The sequence below is a fragment of the Plectropomus leopardus genome, chromosome 5 (genome assembly GCF_008729295.1).
Source record: "Plectropomus leopardus isolate mb chromosome 5, YSFRI_Pleo_2.0, whole genome shotgun sequence".
Lineage (NCBI taxonomy): Eukaryota > Metazoa > Chordata > Actinopteri > Perciformes > Serranidae > Plectropomus > Plectropomus leopardus.
In genome coordinates, this window is record NC_056467.1 from 11,864,599 (window position 1) to 11,884,725 (window position 20,127).

General features: G+C 38.8%; 1 protein-coding gene across 1 annotated transcript; it reads right to left on the reverse strand.

Moving 5' to 3' along the window:
- Nucleotides 1-4,879: 4,879 nt before the first annotated feature.
- Nucleotides 4,880-18,211, reverse strand: LOC121943269 (acetylcholinesterase-like). The gene is made up of 10 exons (XM_042486762.1): nt 18,157-18,211; nt 16,729-17,028; nt 14,125-14,359; nt 12,947-13,079; nt 12,701-12,852; nt 12,132-12,315; nt 11,465-11,775; nt 11,157-11,366; nt 10,903-11,060; nt 4,880-7,019 (listed from the first exon to the last, which is right to left on the reverse strand). Exons 2-10 carry the CDS (start codon nt 17,018-17,020, stop codon nt 6,925-6,927), a joined length of 1,770 nt encoding a protein of 589 aa, XP_042342696.1. The 5' UTR covers nt 17,021-17,028; nt 18,157-18,211; the 3' UTR covers nt 4,880-6,924.
- Nucleotides 18,212-20,127: the final 1,916 nt, after the last annotated feature.

Below are 20,127 nucleotides of genomic sequence, written 5' to 3' on the forward strand. Positions count from 1 at the left end.
CCCAAATTAAAATTCATATATTTCCATTGACCTGTATTTGACCCCAGATATCTGCCATGTCCCTCTTAAATCTTTTTATTGTTTTTCCATCTTTCACATCTTCATACCTATCCTCTGCTCTCATTATTTCATTTTGTTGGAACAGAAATCAACTCCTTTATACATGTATCAGCCAAAATATGCAAGAACACCACCCAACCTCCACCACCACCCTGTCTCTCTCATATCACTAGATACGTGCAGAAGAAGCCAAAAACACTAAGAATGACCTGGGGAACATGGAAATGTCAGACAGAAGTAATAGGAGTTCGTCAAAATATTATCTAAAATAACATGACCATCATGATCATTGTTGTCATTTTAACAACGAAGTTTTTAAAGTAACACTTTCAGCATTGTTCAGATGTTATGATGTTAGAGGACACATCATAAAGTAGACGCATTTGATAGCATAATGAAAAGGTCATGAAGTATTTATCAGTTATATAAAAAGGTAATACTGATTTTGCCACTCATGGATCCAGCTAAGGGGCGGGAAAAGCAATTTCTTAGTGACAATCGATATAATGCAAATTTTAGGAAAAACCTTGTGGGCCTTGTCACATCACAGTAGGGGTGTAATGGTACACAGAAGTCACGGTTTAGTATGTACCTCAGTTTTGGGGTCACGGTTCGATACGAGTTTCGTACAATGAATTAAAGCAACAGATGCTAGGCTTCTTTTCCTTTATTTTGCAGTCAGTAGTGCAAATCCCAGTTTGTTCCACCTAGCAGCATTTAGTCCCCCCTGAGATAGTTGGTACAGTACAGCTTCCTGTAGTGTAGGGCAGCAACCACGGACTGGCTTTTGTGCACACAGGATGGGATAGTGTAACATGGCTCGAGCACTTTTAATAAATATTTGAAGCCGGGGCTCATCAATGACTGCATATGGGCGCATAGCCGATGAAATGTTAATGCCAATTGCTTCCTGTCTGCTCTCACATCTAAACAGCATTGCATTACTGCACACGCCCTCTTCTGGATTGGTGTGAGTTGCCTGTGACTGACTCAGACTGTGAAGTCAGTGCTGTGATGATTTGGGACGAATACATGTACCATTACACCTCTATATGGCAGGTCACAATCACCCCACTGACTGAAAAACATTAGGCCTTAGAAATTCTCAAAAAGTATAAATAAAGTCATAAGATCATTCCATAGACTTGGACCAAGAGAGGCAGGGACAGGCTCCATCTGATCATTTGATCAGTCTCTCAACTGTAATTGCATGTCACTCTTTATTGCTTGTGCCTTTTAGTGTAAGGACAAAATTGCACAAAGTCAGTAACTGGAGCTGCAATTACTTGATATTTTCATCGCTGACTCTTTCCTGGCTGTTGGACCAGCTTTTTACCCTTGCAGGGCTGCTGGCGGAGTCATGGGGATTGGCTGATCCCTTCATGTGTTTTGTGTACTTCAAAAAAGGTTCTCACTATCACCATGACTGTGCCTTGTCACTGTTTCTCTTTATGATTGTTCATCAATAGGATCTAAAGGTGTACAGAGTAGGAAGGAATCTCTGTTCTCTGCATCTCTGTTCGTGACAGATGAAGTGGTTTTGTCTGCATCACCAGACCATGAATTCCCAGAAAAGTATGTTGCCCCAAGTGAAGGGGTTCAAGTATCTTGGCGTTCTGTGCACTAGTTAGGGTAAAATGGAGTATGAGATGGTTTGATGCAGTGTCAGCAGTGATTTAGGCATTGCACCGGACTGTAATGGTGAAGAGAGAACAGAGCCAAAAGACAAAGCTCTCAATTTACTGGTCCACCTAAGTTCTGGCCCTCAACTATGGTCTTGAGCTTTGGGTAGTAACCAAACGCATTAGATTGCGGATACAATAGCAATCTCATGGTTTAAAATAAGTGTACCCCGCAGGGTGGCTGGTCTCAGTCTTAGGGATGGGTTGAGGAGCTTAGACATCTAGAGGGAGCTTGAAACAGAGTTGCTGCTTTTGCCTATTGAAAAAGGCCAGATGAGGTGGCTCAAGGCATCAGATCAGGAAGCCTCCTGTGCACTTGGTCATTCAGACACATCCAATCTTAAGAAGGCCCCAGGGTAGACCCAAAACATGCTTAAGGGATGGCCCAGCCCCAGATAAGTAGATGAAAATGGATGGATGGATTAATCTGTTGATTAGCATCTCATTTTGTCTGAAAATTTGTAGAAATTGTAGAAAACAGGTGGAGTTAGAGTTACCCAGTGGCATGCCAAAAACCCATATGTTAAGAAGTATTAAATTCACACTGAAAATTGACTGAAACAATTCATTAACAAAAGGTTGTTGTTTTTTTGGCAGCTTTATCAGTATTGGCCACTGTCACAAAAGTGGTTGTACCTCAGAGTCAAAAAATGAGGAGTTAATTGCGTGGGACAAGACATCTTGCAAGAATGCCAAGTGGGTGCCTCCTTTGGACAGTGAACTAACAGCTGACAGATTGAGACACGAGGACGGACAGGAAGCAGGGCATCTCTCTGTTGGCCTGGATATACGTCAGGAAGAGACATGAAGGAAGTTTGTCAGAAAGGACATATTGACTCCATTGCTTGAACTTGTGACCTGACCCAGATAGGCAACAGAGATATTGATGGATAGACACAGATGGTGCCTGTGAATCCTAAGGCCATGAAATAGTATCAGTGAGCATTCATTGTGTCAGCTGATAATCATCAGTTTTATCAATTTATCACACTTTTTCAAGGTTTAAATGCATTATCAAGTACATTTATGAAGAAGAAAATATTCTTAAACACGTAAAAGTTAGCAAATCTTAGAACTTAATAGAATTTGTATTTTATGCAATGCCACAAATATAATTTCAAATGGGTATCTTTTTTTAGGTTTCTGCCTCATGTAAAACAGAATTGCTCTCTCACGTAAAGCATCGTCATTTTGACAATGTCTGTTCTGCCTTGATATGCCTCGGGGTTGGTAATAGTAATTTCACATGACACGCAGTAGGAGGTGTTGCCCTCTTAATTAATGAAGCTGTCACTGTCATGCGCATTAATCACAGCTCACCCCTGATATCTGTCAAAGTGTCATGTCTGAGAACTAAACTGTGTCACTGACATGTGTCAAAACAACTAACCTCCTGTGAAGCAGCTGTTCGTCCTTCAAAAAAAATAATTTGTATCATCTGGTGTTGAAACTCTAGTTTTCTCAAGGGTAATGATACAGGGGCGATTGAGCTGGAAAAAACACCACTTACGTAAGTAAATACAGTTTGGGAGTTTTTACTGTTTTTTTTAAACCCATATTCACACAACATAAAATATTTTTTGGTGGTTTCAGAGAGATTTCAAAGACAAAACCCACTGACTGCCACTCCACCTGTTGCACCCTTCTGCCTATACTGCGGCACATGCAGTAACAGATAGACAAAAAGGACAAAAACCCTACTGTTCCACAATATCATTCCCACTTGAGCAGCAATGCAATAAGTTTTCTACTTTTCTGTTAATTTTTAGCTTTTCTTGATCCCTGTGGTGATGACAAGTGAGGGGCATCACCTTGACTTAACATAGTGAAGATGCTCAGCAGGGGCTGAAAGCACTTCTGTGCCGTACCTTAAAAGGCTTCCTTAGTCGTTTACAAAGTCCCCCGTTTGTCTTCTTTTCTTTGTAGTTCTCCTTCTCTCTCTCTTTCGCTCTCTCTCTCGCTCAGTCCCACACCCTCCCCCTTGCCCCACCTTACTGTCTTTGTCGTCATCCATTATGGATGAGGCACAATGAAGATGATGTGATTCTCTCTGGTGGTCATGTCTCAAAAGAACACCTCTGCCAAATAAACCCCCTCGCAACTTTCCTGCTCTCAGTGCGTAGCTTACTTTCCACCCTTGTCTTTAAGTGTGTCAAACACAGGCACATACACCGCATCATGTAAGCAGTGATCAGGAGTCCTCCCACATCAGTCGCTTTTAAAAAGGTCAAATAGAAAAGAGCAGTCTTAACTTATTGTGTAGGAGTTTGTAAACTTGTGTGTGTTTGTGTGTGTGTGTGTGTTTGTGCGTGTGCGTGTGTATACGTGTTCAGAAGGAAAGAGTAAGGATTCAACCAGATTATGACAACAATGAATTCCTTGGAATTCAACAACAACAGGTTCATTTTGGCAGAAAAATCCAAATTGTTACTTATACAACATCAGATCCACAATAATGTGTTAGCTATATAAAAAGTCTTTGCATCTTAAAAAAAAGTTTAGAGAAAAAAAATCTCTGCTCACACAAACACTCAGACCATGTAATTTCTTTTGCACCAGAGTATTTTCAATCGCAAGGTCATTAAACCAAAGTGGTTCGTGTCTCTTCAACATCTCATTAGCTTTTTGTATCAACACTTTGACCTTTGCTTGGTGACACTGTTTATGATCACATTACTGTCTTCAGTGACAGAACGAGGAACAATAACACAGTGTGATACACTGAGAAACACTTGACAAGAATATCACTCAGCAAGTAGAAATGGCAGATACAAGATTGTTTGGCACTGAGATTACAAACAACCTGTGAATAATGTTTTCTGTTGTTTATTATATCATGTAAACTACAGTATTTCAGCTGGGATTGAGTTTTCTTTTGGACTTTGCTATGACTTTTATTTATTTTAGTTTCCACATTATTTGATACTCAGAATGAATACAGAAATATACATTTCTTTTGTCCTTCCTTCATAAAAAATTGGAATAATAAGATGAAGTATGCAACATAGAGGAAATAAGTGTGTGTTTTGCGTTTATGTGTTTGAGGAAGCGTGTGTGTGTGTCTATTAGAAAATGTAAAAGTAGTCAACATAAATTACATAAAAATAGTTTTGATTTTAAGAATTCCACACTGTTGATTAAATGATCATTATGATCTTTATTGATCAACACAATAGTCAATACACCAAGCAAATCCAGAGCATCCCTCATTGTCTTTATTAAGAAGTGTAAGTAGACACGAAAGTCGTGATAGTCATTTGGAAGTTCTCAGATTTCCTTTATATATGAAATAATGCATTTCAGTTTGAAGTCAAGCTTCAAAATCTGATTGTTTGGAGTCAACTGCATATATTCACAAACTGATCTCAGATTGTTTTAATGTGATTTCACTCAAACATTTCAGTCAGTCTGCATTTACTCCAAGCACCATTAATATGCACAATTATGAAAGAAAGACAAACAAATTAAAAAAAATGGTAGCTGAACATTAACTAGTTATCAGAAATAACATTTCCATGTCATAAAATAAGCCACTATTTGGTTGTGCATTGTGCAGTGCCTGCAAAAGAAAGTAGTGCTTGCTCCATCATGACAGTTTTAATTTTAGCATCTTAAAATATAGTCCCTGCAGACATAGGGCCTCATTACAGAAACTTCCTAAGTCTGAAATCTTTTCTCATTTTAGAATGACATTTAGGATTCTTGGAAATACAGTTGCATTAGTTGCATTCAGAAAAAGAAATCCTATTAGGAATTCTTTGTAAGGCATAGACCCTGTCCTAAATTCAAAATAGCTGACAAAGAAGACAGAGAACAACATAAACACCAAAACTGCACCTTGTGCACCTTTGTATATTTGGTTATGACTCATTGATCATGAAGCAAAGTACAACCTTCAACCTCTTTCCTTTTTTTTTTTTTTTTGTTGGTGTCATCAAAATACAATTGACAGGTTACTTAAATCTCATGGTAACTAACTACATTTCCCAGACCACGTTTAATAGGTATATGTCAAAATATTTTATCACTAATTTTTTAATTTCATTGAAATTTTCCACCACACAGTTACTATAGTGCCATCGACTTTTTGATAGCCAGAATTTAATGCCAGTTGCCAATTTTAAGCCAATGACTCATGAGATATTATGACTTGTCCTTTTCCAGTACCCTAAAGCCAAAACATTCTAATGGAAGACCCTGTTTAAACCCACTATTTACATATGTCTTGGGCGATCTGATCACAAGTGGACATCACTAAATACGAGCTCCCACCAAGATGTTTTGTAATTTGTATTGTAAACACTTATGCTTCCCTTGCAAGGATTACATCATCCATGCAGGGCTTAGTGGTTGTTTTGGTGACAGCGTGCTAACGCTTTGTAAAATGCCCATTTTATGACAAGTTAGGCAAAATCTTGCTTGACGTGCATAGTTTTGCCCTATGGAAGGAGATGTATTGAATTTTACTAACGATATCTTTATCGTTATCCACACAACCACTGACATGACTAGGAAGCATGCCAGCTAGCAGCAGAGATGTAATACCCATGTGTGGGGCCCTTTGACCTTCCAGTGTGAGAGACATAGGCAGAAACAAAATCTAAATTCAAGTGGTCACCTGGAGACACATGATGAACGCAAGTGTGAACAATGATGTGGCTGTGCACTTGTGTTCAGATTAATGAAACAATTGTTAATACAAAGTGTGAATGTCCGCCTTGTGTGAATTCTAAACATAGATACAGGCATGACAGAATGACGACTGATAGAAGAATCAAATTTACCATTATATTTAGGATTTCTTTAGTTAAAATAATATCTGAGGTCGGAGATGGGATAGGACATAGCTATGAGTTTGGGAATTGCTTCTGTAATAGGAGGATAGGATTTTTCCCATCTTTGAAACTAAATATAGGGCACGCATTTAGGATTTTTCTCTGTAATGAGGCCCCTGGTGAGCATGTGGCCACCATGACATATTGGCAACTGAATCTCTTATTGAAGCATTAGTGCGAATGTTGTTATTGCAGTAACAGTCTAAATCTTACACTCAGTTGCTTTGAAAATACAAATTCTCATTAATCTCATAATATGAAATAATTTTGTTTAGTCCGTTTGTCCACTATATTTTATGTTAACTGTTGTATGTTGCTTTGAAGAACACAGGTCTCCTCCCTCTTTTTTAATAGGTTAAAGTTATCACCAAAAGGAGAAGGAGGAGGGTGTAATTACAGTTGAGTATAATCCCGTTTGCTTGAACACAAGCCAGCAGATCATCTGTGAAGAAAGAGGCAGACATAGAGACTTAATTGCAATATTCTACATTAGAATTGTGTAATGCAAGTTGATTTCATGATTTTTCATCTTAAACAGTCATTTTCAGTTTGGCTAAAAACAAAAAGAGAAGCTGGTGCCACAGATAGAGACATCTTCTTGTATGCAGCAGAATCGTCAGAATCCCCTTATTATAATGAAAATTGTTTCTGCATTCTTGAAGACGAGATCAGTCACTACCAGGCCCAAGGAAACGTACTGACCTGTGGGGACCTTAATGCCACGACTGCTATAGAAGCAGATTCTTTTAACCCACAGGGAGACAAACATATAACTGACCAGATCAGCTTCCCTCTGCCTTTACATCCCCACAGGAACAACTTTGACAAAACTGTCAACAAAAGTGGGCACCAACTATTGCAGCCATGTCGAATGCTGGGTCTGTACATAGTTAACGGTCAGCTTTGAGGGGACTCTTTTGGTGATTATACACACAGCTCTACTCTTGGCAATAGCACAGTAGATTATAGCATTGCAGACCTAGACCCCTTCTATCTGAAAGCATTCACAGTCAGCCCCCTAACACCCCTGTCTGATCATAGTAAAATTACACTCTACATTACAAAAAGACAATAACAAACCCTTATGTAACAAAGCCGAGTAAACTGAACGACACAAAACAATGTTACAGACGGACAAATCACAGCGCGGACAACTACCAGAACGTAGTCACACATCAAACAATGCAATCGCAATTAGACTATTTTCTTTCCACATCATATCCCTAAAGTAACAACGGTCTGAATCAGGCTGTATGGGATATTATTAACAACATATTTGACAATGCTGCATATTTATCCCATCTGAAAAAGTCTCAGCATCACAAATCCAAAAAGTCAACCAGTGAAAAGTGGTTTGACACAGACTGCAGGCATCTGAGAAAAACACTCAGAAATGTCTCAAATGAAAAACACAGACAACTGGACAATTCTGAGCTCCACCTCCAATATTGGGAAACACTGAAATTATACAGAAGAACACTCAGAACTAAAAGGGAGCAACATCAACATCAACAAATAATTTCTGGAAAAAAATGCACTCTTTCAACAAACCACATGAAGGAGAATTGGCTATTCAAAATGGTGAAATATGGAAAAAACTTTTGAAAATCTGTATAGAACTATAACACTGGATTCGACCCAAAATAATCTCCTCAACAAATTACAAATTTTAGAATCAGATGTTAAAGACAACCAGAACCCTTTAGACTACCAAATTACTGAAGATGAGCTACTGTCTAAAATCCACGCACTACAGCCAAAGAAGGCCAGTGGTCCTGATGGTATCTTAAATGAAACGCTGAAATTTAGCAACCATAAACTCAAAACTGCCATATTAAAACTATTCAACCTTGTTCTGAGTATTGGACATTTTCCTGATGGGGAAAGGAATTATAACACCAATCATAAAAAATGGAAACAAATTTGACCCAAACAATTACTGAGGCATATGTGTGAGCAGCAACCTGGGGAAGTTATTCTGCAGCATCCTCAACAGCTGACTGCAATACTTCCTCGGAGATTATAAAGTCCTAAACAGGAGTCAAATTGGATTTACACCACAACATAGAACTACAGACCATATCTACATCCTCCACACCATTGTTAATAAACATGTCCACCAAAACAAGGAAAACCTTCTCTTGTTTTGTCCATTTCAAAAAAGCGTTTGACTCAATTTGGCATAATGGTCTATTCCTGAAATTAATTAAAAAAGGTGTAAGTAAATCTATGTTACAGTTAACATTATATACACATTGTATCAAATAATAGATGTGAAAATGTGAAAATCGGTAATACGGAAACAGATTTCTTTCCCCAAAGTAGAGGGGTCAAACAGGGCTACAGTCTCAGCCCCACCCTTGTTTAAAATTTATATTGGTGATCTGGCAAAATCACTAGAACAATCAGATATTCCCGGCCTCACCCTTTCTGACTCAGAGATTCTTTGCAGATGATCTCATATTGGTGGCTCCATCTAAAGAGGCCTTACAACAGCAACTGGATCATCCGCAAAACTTCTGTCAGTCCTGGGCCCTGACAGTTCATCTGGAAAAGACTAAGGTTATGGTCTTCCAGAAATGACCCAGATGTCAGGTAAACCCAAATAGATTTTTGCTGGGCTCAACCGACATTGAACACACAAATAACTACACATATGTTGGACTAAACATTACCTCTACAGAACATATCAATCTGGCCCTGAATGATCTCAGAGACAAGGGGAGAGGGGCCTTCTATGCTATAAAAGAGTCTTCAAACATTAATATACCCATCAGAATCTGTCTCAAAATATTCCAGTCCATAATCGAACCAATAATACTGTATGGTAGTGAAGTATGGGGTCCTCTTGTAAATCGAGGCTTTGAAAAATGGGACAAACACCCATTTGAAACCCTACACACTGAGTTCTCTTAGAGCATCCTCAAAGTCAACAGGAACACGGCCAACAATGGCTGCAGGGATGAACTAGGACAATTTCCCCTTTTAATTAAGATTCAAAAAAGAGCCATCAGATTCTACAAATGTCTAAAAGCAAGTGACCCCAATTCCTACCACTACAAAGCTCTTCATTGCCAAGAGGAGAACATAGAAAAGAGTCTCCTCAGCCAGCTGGTGCTGAGGCTCACCTCTTCTAATAGCACATGGCCTCAGGACAGCCCTCACACAATCTGGCCCAACCAAATTATAGCTAAAGAAAAAGAACATTACATTAACTATTGGACATCCATCACAAATACTCAAAGCAAACTTCAGTGCTATTTGGCTCTAAACAGACAATGCACGGTGGCTGACTATCTGAGTAGCGTGACTGATCAGATACTGGGAGAGACATTGACTAGTACAGACTCAGACATTGACTAGTACAGACTCAGTGGTCACAGCTTGGCTATAGAGAGCAGCAGACACAGGCAGACGTGGCTGCCTCGTGAAGACAGGCTGTGTCAGCTCTGTCCACAGAGAGAGGTGGAGACAGAGACACATTTCCTGCTACACTACATATGATGGTATTAGAACAAAGTTCTTCACATAAATTAAATGTAAACGCCAAGATTTTGATGCTCTCATTAACCAGACAAAAATACAGTATCCAGAAAAGTCTGGGTCATAGAAGCAGTGAGGTATATTGATGACGTTTATACTTCATTTCCCCTGCACGTCTCACTTTTTGTTTAATTTTTTTTTGTTACATCTATATACAGTAGATATACCACACAAACACACACATGCACACATGCACACACACACACACACACACACACACACATACACACACACACACAAAAGAAAATGTTCTTGTTCTTTTTTATCTATGCATCTATTTTTTATCCAATGCATTGCTGTTGATTTGAATATCATTTTTGTTTTGTTTTTTTCTTTCTTGTTTTTATTTATATCATCATTTAATTGTATCTGAGGCTTTGGCAATATTGTTTTTTAAAAACATGTGTGCCAATAAAGCAAATAAGCAAAAGAGAGAGAGAGAGAGAGAGAGAGAGAGAGAGAGAGAGAATAATGACCTCAGTGGAGAGGTGTATGAGTATTATTCACCCTGTGTGTGATCAGTGTTCAGTGAAGTGATGACTGAGCCATCTCTCCTCCCACTCAGACCTCCAGAGCTGTGGTGAAATGGAGGGGAGCAAGCCAGGATACAAATCTCCTCCACAGGCTAAACAAGGCAAAACACCTCCCTGGCAGAGCCTGACACAATGCCTCCTACTACAGATAACTATATAGAGTTCAGTGTGCATGCGTGAGTGTGTATGCGTGTCATGGATGGATGGATGGATAGATGGAGTGTGTAGTTGCATGTTTGTGTGTCTAACCTGAGACTTTCTGTACTTTTGGTGTCAGTGTGTTCCAGAAGTGGCACTCTTTAGCCTTCATCATCCTCTTTTGTTCTGGGTGGTTGTGGTTCAGAGTGACGTACTCCTGCCGTTCGGGTGTGAACAAGGGCCAGTTAACTCCATCAGTGCCTGGATTCCTGACAAAAAATGAAAAGCCATTTAAGACAAGTCCGCAGTGCCATGGGGGTCCAAACACAGCTTGAGTGAGTTTTTGTCTGTCTGATTATGCGTACCCTGTCCGAGCAAAATTGGCCCAGTGTTTCATAAACTTCTTGGACATGTTTACTTCGTTCTTTGTGTATTCCAGGGACACATTCAGAGGCATGCCAAAGACAAATTCTATTTCGTAGCCGTGCATAACGCCCATCCATTCTGGCCAAGGATTCACAGATGACCGATGGTCAAATAAAAAAAGGAAAGCCTTACCACCGCGTTGTGAGTACCTTGGGGAAAAAAATGACAAAGGTATGACAAAGGCATAAAACATTAACATTATAGATTGAACCATTTTAAATGTGTTTAAAAGATCAGAGATCTTTACCTGTGAGCAAACTCTAGCATAGGACAAGCTATCATATGGTCTCCGACCAGATTACCCAGCGAGTCACGATTTTTCATTGCGTTATCCTCATCTGCCCAATCAGTGTACTGGAAAATGGCTGCATCTCTTGTGACATCACTTGCATTTGCCAGTTGAATTGCTACTCCTTGCAGAAACTCATTCCTGGAGATGAGACTCTGACCTGTGACGCTAAATCCAGGAAATCCATACGGTAGGAAGTAGGTCCCTTCATCCTTGTTTATGCCAAACATCACCTCTTTCTGTAGGAGGGTACCAGTACTAAGCAATATCTGCAGGGAAAACAATAAAGGTGGTTGGCTTGATTTTTTGCCTAATCATATGCAGTAATCATCCCATTTACTTTTAGCCAAGTTACATCATGTAAATATTATGTCAACTGAATTTCAGTGTATACATCCATGTGTCAAATGTTTCAAAGAATGGCAAGATGAAAACATGTAATTAAAATAGTAAATCTTGAAACAACAGCTTTGGGTGACTGACATTTGCTACACCAGCTAATCAAATTAAATATGCTAAACTGTGTGTATAAAACACATTAACATCTATTGAAGTGTTCACATACATAGACGCACACACACACACACACACACACACACACACACACACACACACACACACCTACTTCAGCTTTATCTGGTAGGAAGTCTCCATCAACATGAGGGACAAAGATGGTGACTGAACTTGCAGAAGGGGCAGCTTCATACTGCTTCATTGCGATTTTAAGAGGATCAGCCCCCTGCAAACAAGCTTCCATATCAGCTGAAGGAGATGTGGGACACCCCAGTAACGTCACCAGCTTCATGGAACTGGATATTGATGTAGATAGAGATCAAGGCAATGAGTTACAGAAGGAATGAGGAGAAATGCAAGTGACACAGAGACACAATTTACAATAATTTTGAGAAAGAGAAACAATTTACTGAGAATCTTTGACCAAGTGCATATGTCCACAATCTTGGTCAATTTTTCCAGGACACAAATTTTATGTGACACTCCTCTTGCAAGGAAAGAAAGTGAACACTAATGGATCATGAGCATAAGCATGTATTCTATTCATTTGTTTTCACTTCAGTGTACAAGGTAGCGTTTCAAACAAATCATGTGACATGGTTAGTAACTGTCATAATACATTGCATGAGTGACGGAGGGAATTAAAATATGTAAGCGGGTTACTGAACTAATAAACCCTACCGATTCCAGTTCTCAGCCTTGCTGACTGAGGCCCATTGTGCGTTAGGAGAGCCACTCTGCATCACAGCCCTTTGAAAAAGCCTCTGGCTGCCTGGGGAGACCAGGTGGAAGCCCACAGATGCTGACCCTGCGCTCTCCCCAAACAGAGTCACCTGGAAACAAAAGTCAACCACTTATTTCACTGTTTGTTTAAATAATTTAAACAAAGCTTGTTATCCCACTCTAGAGTAGACAGATATATTTTACCTTCATGGGATCACCTCCAAAGGCAGCTATATTGTCGGCTACCCAGTTGAGGGCCAAGCGCTGGTCCAGCAGGCCTGCATTGCCCTTTATGTTCTTGTTGTCAGGAAGAGACAGGAAACCAAAAGCCCCGATTCTGTGTTAGATTAGATCAAAAATTGAGGAAAAGCATTAAACTGAACATAAATCCACCTACTTTAGAGAATCCACATTCCATCTAAATCCAGTACCACAACAGAAAGGAAAGGAGAAAACCTAATTGCCAAGGAGTTAACAGTTACATATCAGTGTTTTCCACAGAATAAGAATCTATGTGCAGCAGTAGCTTGTGTGTGTGTGTGTGTGTGAGAGAGAGAGTGAGAGCGAGAGAGAGGGAGAGAGATGGAGGAACAGCTGCTGCAGATGTGAGTAAAAGCAAAATTTAGACCCAGTGCAATAGTTAAGTTTCATTTTCACGGCACCTGATGTTCTACTGCTCCATCTGTGCCCATAGTACACTCTGCATTCCGAGAGTATAGTGGAATGAATAACCGAACCATAAACATAATTCAAAAGCGCTCCTAATTAGGCTGGGCGGTATCACGGTATAACATTATACCAGGGCATCCAGAAATCCAGAAGGTATGTTTTTTTTCCTACCATCATAAATATGGGCACTTCTTTTTCTACTAAACTCATTGCATGTACTGCATAACATGTACCACAGGATTTCAGTCTCCAGCCTCTACAGGTGGAACGAGCAGCTGAGCACTTAGTGGTGGAGGGATAAGTTAATAAGTTACATGAATTACATGAGTGTAAACAGCTGGCGGTGGACAGTGGAATTTCTCTGTTTAATAAGGAAAATAGGTGTGAGATAATATTACTTTTCTTAACATGTTGTGGGTTTCTATTGTGTATTTATTAGTTTGAAAAGCTGAAAGTAAGTAGCGCAATTAAATGGTCACATATTGTATACCCTGGTGAAATTTCAAAAAGGTATAAAGGTATAAAATTTTACATACCGCCCAAGCCTACTCCTAGTGAATGGTCCCGCTCCAAAAAAAGAAAATCAAAATGTGGCAGCTGATGTTTTCATAGGGGTAGGCCACCACAAAACATGAACATGTGAGAAACCTTGTATACAGTAACTATGCTATACTAAATGTTTCATATTTTTTTCAGTTTACTTTAATTCTTACCTGTAATTCATTGATACCACAACAACATCTTCAGATTTACACAGGAAGCGGCCATCATACATGTCCAGAGAGGATGTTCCTGACATGAACGCGCCGCCATAGATCCAGACAAGGACAGGAGCCAATGGCATGGGCTTAGGTTGGGTTTTGTTGGCACGTGGGGACCAGACATTTAGGTATAGACAGTCCTCACTCAAAGGAGTGTTTGGGTTCCACATCTCTGCACCTTTGAACCCTGGACAAAATGACAATATCTATCAGTGGTACTTAGGACTGATTGACAGTGTAGTCTAGCAATTGATAAACTCTTATCTTGACTTTGCATGTTTTAGAGATAAACATACTTGTGAGATAAGTCATGCAGTGGGTTAAAGGTTAACTCGATTATAACAATTTATTGCAAGCAGTATTATTGAGATTAGATAGAAGCTGATCTTCTGCTTCAGTATAATTCACTTTTTCAGTGTATATGACAAACAGCTCTCAAACCGTTACAGCGTCAGAAAATAAATAAATAGTTTCCTTGTTTGTTTTCCTCTTGATGAGCCAAAACAGAAACAGCAGTCCGACATCAATGCCTTCTGTCCATATCTGTCTGTGCTATCATATCTATATTTAGAGTATATTCGGGCATTTTCTCTGTATGTATGCCTGGCACTTGTAGCTGGCTTCTAAACAACCCCCGACAGGTGGCTGTGTCTATAAATAGCTATGTATCCGTGACCCAGCCTTAACCCTGCTCTTGGGTATAGGACTAGACCTCTATCAAATTCTATCAAATCTTTATGTGTTTGTGTATGTGTAGACACGTTCTTCTTAGCTAAAGTGGCTCCAAACTTCTTCTTACTCTTCACATTTAAGGTAAATAAATCACTCAATCACTCTGTGCGTGTGTGTGGGGTGTGTTTATATTTGTGGCATGGTGTTATATAACTGCCACCCACCGCTGACACACCTACCTTAGGTTAGTTCAATGGTCTTTTAAGGTCATCTTTCATTCAAACATGTACTTAGATGGACTCCTTTGGTGCCTTGTCACAATGTGGTCATCCAAGTGTGACAAAGCACCGCTAAATCAGATTAATCCTGCCTCAGTCTGATTTAATTATGCAAAGTTTCAACTTTAAGTGGCACTCCATTGACTTTGCACCTGCAAATTAATGTACTAGTAATGTTCAGCACTACTCAGCCAGATGAAGCTCTTCTTCTTCAGGTGTTTTTAAAGTAAATATGCAATACACCGTGTGTATTTCACTTACCTGTGTTACTATCAATCATGTACATACAGTATCTGTATATGTGAAAGGTGTATATAGTGTATATAGATTTGATATTATTTTTATTTTATTTTATCTAACTTCTATTTTTTGTCATTTTTTTCATCCTCTTTTAGCACTTAATCACTTGCCATAGTGATGTTACTAGGTTTATTTTGTGGTTGAGCTTCGAGATTTAAAAATTTAAACAAAAAACCCACGCTTCAAAATAGGGAATAAATAGTTTAAAAATGAGAGCATTTACTAAGCAGGCACAGCATAACAAAGATACACTATCGAGTTGCATTTTGGGGGAGTGTAGATTTCAGTGTTTATAGAGCTTGAAATATCCTTAAAAGGTCTAAAGGCCGGGATATTTTGGCCTCCCCAGTAGCAATTTTTATTTCTATTTTCTTTTTTGCTATTGTGAACAGCCCTATTTTATGTAAGAAAATCTGCCTAGAGGGACAAATTCATTTTTGTGATTATTGTGCTTACCTTGAGGGGCCATTAAAACTCCTTTACATACAAAAATAGATACATTTGTTTCAAATTTTTAAAAATTTCTGCTTTCAGAGTATTATTTTTTGAATACTGATTTGTGCCGTTCCACCATTTTTTGATTGTCTTTATCTCTTACAGTCTTATTTTACTTGTGCTACACTACACCCCCCCCCCCCCCCCCGTACCAAGTGTTATTGCTCCGTTTTGTCAGTTTCCCTAAGCTTTCAGAAAATGTGTGTAAATACAGGTGAAACAAATGCAGAGTACGGATGGACGTATCTATAGATGAGCTTAAATGAGACATAACACTCATCACATTTAATTAGCTTGTGCTGAGAGTTCAACACATGAAAAGAGTCCAGTAAAATCTCAGTGATCTGCTGCGTAGTGTATGGCTCAAACCTGAGCATTCGGACATTTTCTCACCAACCAATTGCATGCACTTTATGCCTTCACTAATAATTTTGTTTTGCAAGACATCCCGTCCAGCTGACACTAAATGTAAAACTTGATAGCCGGCATTCAGTGAATAAATTGTATAGAATGTTTTATATGGATTTTGTTTGCACATAATAATAACTGGTGTAGCTACACAAAATGAATTTGGTTCGCTCAACAAAAAAGCAAGAGAAAAAAAAACTATTCTGGGATGTCATGGGGTCTCTATAGTCCTGGTGATTCAACTAGTATTGGCTGACATTTCAGGCATGTGTTTTTAATGTTTGGACCTCTTTTGGAAGGGCTTTGACTCACACCACCCACTTGAATGATCCACAGTACACGTACACAGCACAGTATACATAACATGCATACCCTGTGTCATCCATGTAAACATGTATCCTACCTGGAAAGGTTGTATCTGGCAACTGGTAGCAGGTGTTTGGGTATTTGGTGGCATCCTTCACACCCTGCCATCTCTCTACAGGCTCTGGAGCTCTGAATCTCAGTTTCCCCTGAGGTGGTTTTCCATAAGGAATTCCCAAGAATGCTCTGACATCACCCCCAGGCACTGAAAGCAACTTCCCTTGAACTTTCCCATGCATAGTGTCGATTACAAGGTCATCTTGAGTTGCAAGTGTAGTCAGGAAATGAAGCAACAGAAGAAGCGCAAGGCGTGTGCAAGGAATTGTCGCCATAGAAAATCCTGTGCGGGGCAAAAGAACGCACACACAAACACAAAATTATTCATCTTTATATGTTAAAATGTAGCATATTAGAATGTTATAATAATATTACATAAGATATATCAATAAAACAACTGATTTCAGCAGCATACTATATTAGGCCTTAACTATATTTTATCACAGAAAAGTTGCACATTCATGCACCATTTTACAAATTTCAGGCTTGACTGATGCAGCAATGTGAGTCATGAAACTCTCAGTTTCCCTTAGCAACTGTAACTCGAGTAAATATTGTTGGTGCTCTCATTAAGTATTTTGACCCAAGTCAGTGTACAGTGTGAGGTGCTAAAAATAACATTTATGTTAGATTTCAGACAGGGATCTGGCCCTTTGTTTAGTTTTCATGGAGATGGGTTCAAGGATCAGGGACCAGGATTAGTTAGTTTGATTAATTACTTTCACTGTATAAGGCATAGTCCAAGTTTAGATGCTGTATAATTAGACTGTGGAGCATTCAGGCTGTTGTGGAAAATACCAGCATGCATCCGTCACTATATGTCTGAATGACAGGCACAGGCATCAGCAAATAATAACTACTGTAAAGCATGTTGAGCATGTTGAACATGCTGTGTAGCACTTCCACTAGGGGCATGCAGGTAAAGCAACTGGCAGATTTGTTAATTGCATTCAATCCACACAGGCTATGTGTAAATCAAAGATCCAGTTCCTCAAAGAACTGGCCTACAATGGAAGACAACAAAACGGCAGGTGTGGGCGCGCGCGCGCGTGTGTGTGTGTGTGTGTGTGTGTGTGTGTGTGAGAGAGAGAGAGAGAGAGAGAGATGAGGAGAGAAGGGGTCATTCCCGCAGCAAGTGTGTCACCCTAGAAGCGTCTTATTTTTATCCTCAAATATTTGGAAACAATGAGGCCATTAGCGAAAATAAAGATGCACGTGAGTGCGCGCTACTCGTGGAGCCGCTTTTTGAGCACACTGCAAGCTTACAGAGGAAAAGCCGCGCTCAGCTGGATTTACGCACGCACACATCGAGGAGAGACGCGCTCAGCGTTGCAGATTTCTACAAACTACTTTTTAAAAGAAAAAAAAAGCAATTTCCGGATTTTAGATTTATTAAAAGCCTTAGTCTTACCTTATCAGTTTGCAGTTTGTGTCTAGCTGGAGTGAGTGAGGACACACCATTGATGGGTTGAAGAAGGCGTGGACACAATCTTTCTGTCCAGTATTTGCTGGGCTGGCCCTGTGCGTCACCCAAAACTACAGTACAAATGCTACTACTACTAGTACTACTGCTGCTACTACTACTACTACTACTACAGTAATAATAATAGCAACAACAACAGCAACAATAATGAAGAGATACAAAACTAAAAGTAGAGAAATTACATTCATAAAACTATGGACAAAATTTTACACTTGCCCTAACTAATAAAAACCCTGTACAGCATAAAATGTTAAAATAATAATATATATCTATATATATATTCATATATAAATAAATATATAATAATAATAAAAGTAGTAGTAGTAATAATAGTAATAATAATAATGTCTTCAAACACAATATCTAAACTGTGTTTAACTATCCAACACTTATTGGAAAACACTTCAGACAGGTCACCTGTCAGATGCACTGTCTGTCTGGCTCAGTAAGAAGGACCTTTAGTTGGAAACCAGTGCACCAATGTCAAAATACTTCATTACAAATAAATTTCTATTCAGCAAAAGTACGTAAGCATCATCAGTAAAAATTGTGAAAAAATTTCAAAAAAGTAAAAGCTGTTGTAGTACTATTGCGTCTGTGTGTAAGCTGCAGGTTGCAGGTCCCCTCCAATGTGCGATGAGATACATTTTAGGGGTCATGAGATGGTAGAGGAAAGAAATAAACAAAACAAAGTATTACAAATATTTATTCATTTTATGGACTTTTTGTGATGCAAATGAAACATGAGTAGTGGACACAACTATACTGCTTTTTTTATTTTTTTTATTTTTTTTCCTAAACATCTGGTTTAATCTTGAATAGTGACTGTAATTGCATTCTGTGTTTTGTTTTCTTTTTTAAAATTTCATATGAAATCTAATTTGAAAAGTAACTAGTATCTGTATCTGTGACATTAATGTAGTGGAGTAAAGAACAACAACAACAAAAGAAAAAATATTTTCCTCGGAAACATAGTATAAGTAAATAATGAGTTTAAGTGTAAATATCTCAAAATGTTACCTAACTACAGAACTTAAGTTTATTCCACAAGTACCAGTACCCGCTTCCCTCCAGGTCACCTTAACAGGACACACAGATGACTGGCTCTCAGCCAAAGACACTCATTCTGATTATATTCTGCTCATCAGTTCAGCAACAATAAACAATGACAAGACTGTTTTGCAAGGCTGAAAACAGTTTGCATTAAGCACAGTGATGGGTTGATATAACAAAAAACTATACTTTAATTTGCATGTCCCACATTCTAGCTTTTGCCCCTAGAAATTCAGTTTATATACCAGAAAATATGGAAAGAAAACAAAATGTAAACTGTATTTTTATAATGAAGATATTTGCTAAGTTTCAAAATGTTCACGCAGAACAACATGATTTATTTATTTATTTTCCTGACATTATTTTATCTATCTTTCTCTTGGTTCTTGCTCTTGTTTGTGTTGTGCACTTGATGAAAAACTATTTCTGGCAGCAAGACTCATGTTTGGCAGTGATTTACAAATGTTATCTAGATTGCTATACAGCTCATTCTGGTTTCACTGAATAGAACTTACTGATAACAAACTAAAATAACTTTACATCATGATTGAATTCCATCGCTTTTTGACTATGCAAATATATCTGTGATAGTTAACCTGAGCTATGTGTTGTACTAAACATTCAGGTTTAGCCATGGGTGAGCTGTCAGGGCCCTCTCTGCTGGCCCTGTCAAAATCAAAATCCTAATTTGTTTTACAGAATTAAATAGAAATGCGCCTGAAATGTGTCTGTATGTAATTACTTTTTCAGTGTGCTACCTATCCAAAAACAAATTTGTTTTTTTTTCTCTCTTATGGGCGTGTGCTAGGATTTCCTATGTCACTTAAATGCATCACAACTCCCGAG